The sequence below is a fragment of the Propithecus coquereli genome, unplaced genomic scaffold, assembly GCF_000956105.1.
Source record: "Propithecus coquereli isolate 6110/MARCELLA unplaced genomic scaffold, Pcoq_1.0 Scaffold53, whole genome shotgun sequence".
In the NCBI taxonomy this organism is placed as follows: Eukaryota; Metazoa; Chordata; class Mammalia; order Primates; family Indriidae; genus Propithecus; species Propithecus coquereli.
Window position 1 is genome coordinate 1917175 of NW_012151174.1, and position 2485 is coordinate 1919659.

The 2485-nt window shown below is 62.1% G+C and overlaps 1 protein-coding gene across 1 annotated transcript; it reads left to right on the forward strand.

The window, feature by feature from the left end:
- Positions 1-150: 150 nt before the first annotated feature.
- LGALS7 (lectin, galactoside-binding, soluble, 7) lies at positions 151-2053 on the forward strand. The gene is made up of 4 exons (XM_012657052.1): positions 151-178; positions 548-627; positions 1208-1409; positions 1890-2053. Exons 1-4 carry the CDS (start codon positions 173-175, stop codon positions 2001-2003), a joined length of 402 nt encoding a protein of 133 aa, XP_012512506.1. The 5' UTR covers positions 151-172; the 3' UTR covers positions 2004-2053.
- The last annotated feature ends 432 nt before the right edge of the window (positions 2054-2485 follow it).

Consider the following 2485-nt stretch of genomic DNA (forward strand, 5'->3'; position numbering starts at 1 on the left):
CCGGGGCCCCAGGAAGAGGCTGCCGCACCAGCCTAGCCAGCCTCGCCCAGGGCCAGGGTCTGTGCCAGGTGTGGGTGGCGGTGGGAGGGGTGGTGACTCATCAGTCCCGTCTGCCTTATTAAGGTCCCCCGCACTCTCAGCACCAGCACTCTTGCCTTTCCCGGTCCCCGCCATGTCGGTAAGCTCCGTGCGTGCTCCAGAGCCCAGGCTGGGCCTCATGGGCACGGGGCCGGGGCCTGGCAGAGGGCTGCCACGTCAACGGAGAAAGTGGGCAGCGGGTGTGCTGTGGGTTGTGCCGGGCTGAGGCGTCGGGGGTGACACACCCCAACCCGCTGGTCCCCATCTCCCTCTTTGTTCTTGGTCTCTCAATATTTTTTTTTTCTCTTGCTCTGCCCATCTCTTTCCCTGTCTCTGTCTCCCTCTCTCCTTCCTGTGACCCTCTTCTCTTGCACTGTTTTCTGCTGGTGTCGGTCTTGGTCGGTTCCTCCCAGGGTGACCCGTCTTCTGTCTCCCTGTCTCACGATGTCCCCACACCCCACTCTTGCAGAACAAGACCTCGCTGCCCGAGGGCCTCCGCCCAGGCACGGTGCTCAGACTTCGAGGTTTCGTCCCTGACAAGGCTGGCAGGTGAGATCCCAGGCCCCAGAACTGAGCTGAGCCCAGTTCTTGCAGCCAGAGATGGGGGACTTGGGACCATCTCTGCCACCAGAGTCTTGGAATCCCCAGGCCAATCCTGACCTTCTGACACCTGATGGGTTCGCTTAGCTGCCCCATGCCCGTGTGCCTCCGGCCCCCAAGACTCCCTAAGAGTACGGGGTTCCAGGGCATCCCAGGTTCCTAGATAGAGTCCTGTGACTTCCCCGAGTCCCCGGCACTGTGGAAATGTGCCCGAGTCCTGGAGACACCCCTGACACTGGGAGGCCTTGCCAATCAATACTCTGGGGGACCCTGGGGCCTTGTCAAATTAGAGGGTCCTCTGAAAATATTGGGGTCCCTGCTATTGTCCCCCATCCTCTGGGAGCTGAGGGCTCCCTGGGAACTGGGCACCGTGGCCATTAGTGCAGGACGGTTCCTTCTGCGGTGTGTAAGGTCTTCGGGTCCCCGTCAATAAAGGGGTGCCCTGACAATGGGGAGTCTCTGTCCATTGGCCCTTGACTTTGGTCTGGGTGGTTCCTGAGCCCCGATGGCCACCGCCCCGCGCTTCCAGGTTCCACGTAAACCTGCTGTGCAGCGAGGAGCAGGGCGCAGACGCAGCCCTGCATTTCAACCCCCGGCTGGACGAGTCCGCGGTGGTCTTCAACAGCCTGGAGCAGGGCGCTTGGGGCCGAGAGGAGCGCGGCCAGGGCATCCCCTTCCAGCGCGGGCAGCCCTTCGAGGTGCTCCTCATCGCCACCGACGACGGCTTCAAGGTGAGTCTCTGCGACAGGGCGCTGCACGCCAAGCCCCGGGCCCTGGAGCATAGGGTGTGGGACGGAGGACGATGTGGGCGGGGCCGGGGAGGTGGGGCAGGGACGTCCCCACCTCCTTTTCGCTCGCGCCTGCGCAACTGGAGGAGGCGCGGTAGAGCCGCGCGTCCTAGGACGGCGGCGCTCGCGGAAGGCCCGGCGCAGGCCAGCCACCACCCCGACCTCAAGCGAGTTAAGTCCGTAAGGCTGCGCTCCAATAGCGGGCAATGGACAAAATAATAATTCTAACATCCACCTGCAGCACTAACAAAGCACGTTTTTGTGCCAAACAGTAATCACACTTGAATTCGCGAAAAGACGTTATAATTAAAACCCGCCCCAGTTTCCCAATGGGGAAACTGAGGCCCAGCGGGGTTAAGTGACTTCCCCGGGGCCACGCAACGTAGGCTTCCGAAGACCCAACTTCCGCCCCTTGGCCCGCAGGCCGTGGTCGGGGACGCGCCGTTCCACCACTTCCGCCACCGGATGCCGCTGGCGCGCGTGCGCCTGGTGGAGGTGGGCGGGGACGTGCAGCTGGAGTCGCTGAAGATCTTCTGAGGGCACGTGGGGGCCGGCTCGGGCCTTGTGGGCAAATAAAGTTTAATCCTGTAGCGCTCCTGTGTCTGTGTCCTTTTGCAATAGATGAGAAAAGTGAGGTTCAGGGAGGTGAAGACAGTGACCATAGGCCACACAGCAAATGCGTTGCTGAGGCGGGATTTGAACCCGGATGTGGTTAGGACCATTTCTGCCAGGGAAGGCCTTAGGAGGATCGCGTTCTAGGAGTTGGTGGGTCTCGGACTCATGTCGCTGCAGGTTTCTTGCAAAGCAGGCGAGGTGTGATCGTGAGTGGGGCTGGCCCCTGGGGTTTGGGGCGGGGAGGGACTCACGGCATTCCTGGGCGCCCCGCCGTGGAGCTGATGGACGCCAAAATGAGTCCGTACTTTTCTGGTCACTTTGGGGCTCCACACGCCCGCGAGGAAAGGGTGTTTACGTATCCCCGGTCCCTGTGTCCCCTGCCCCTCTCCATGTCCTCTTCTCCC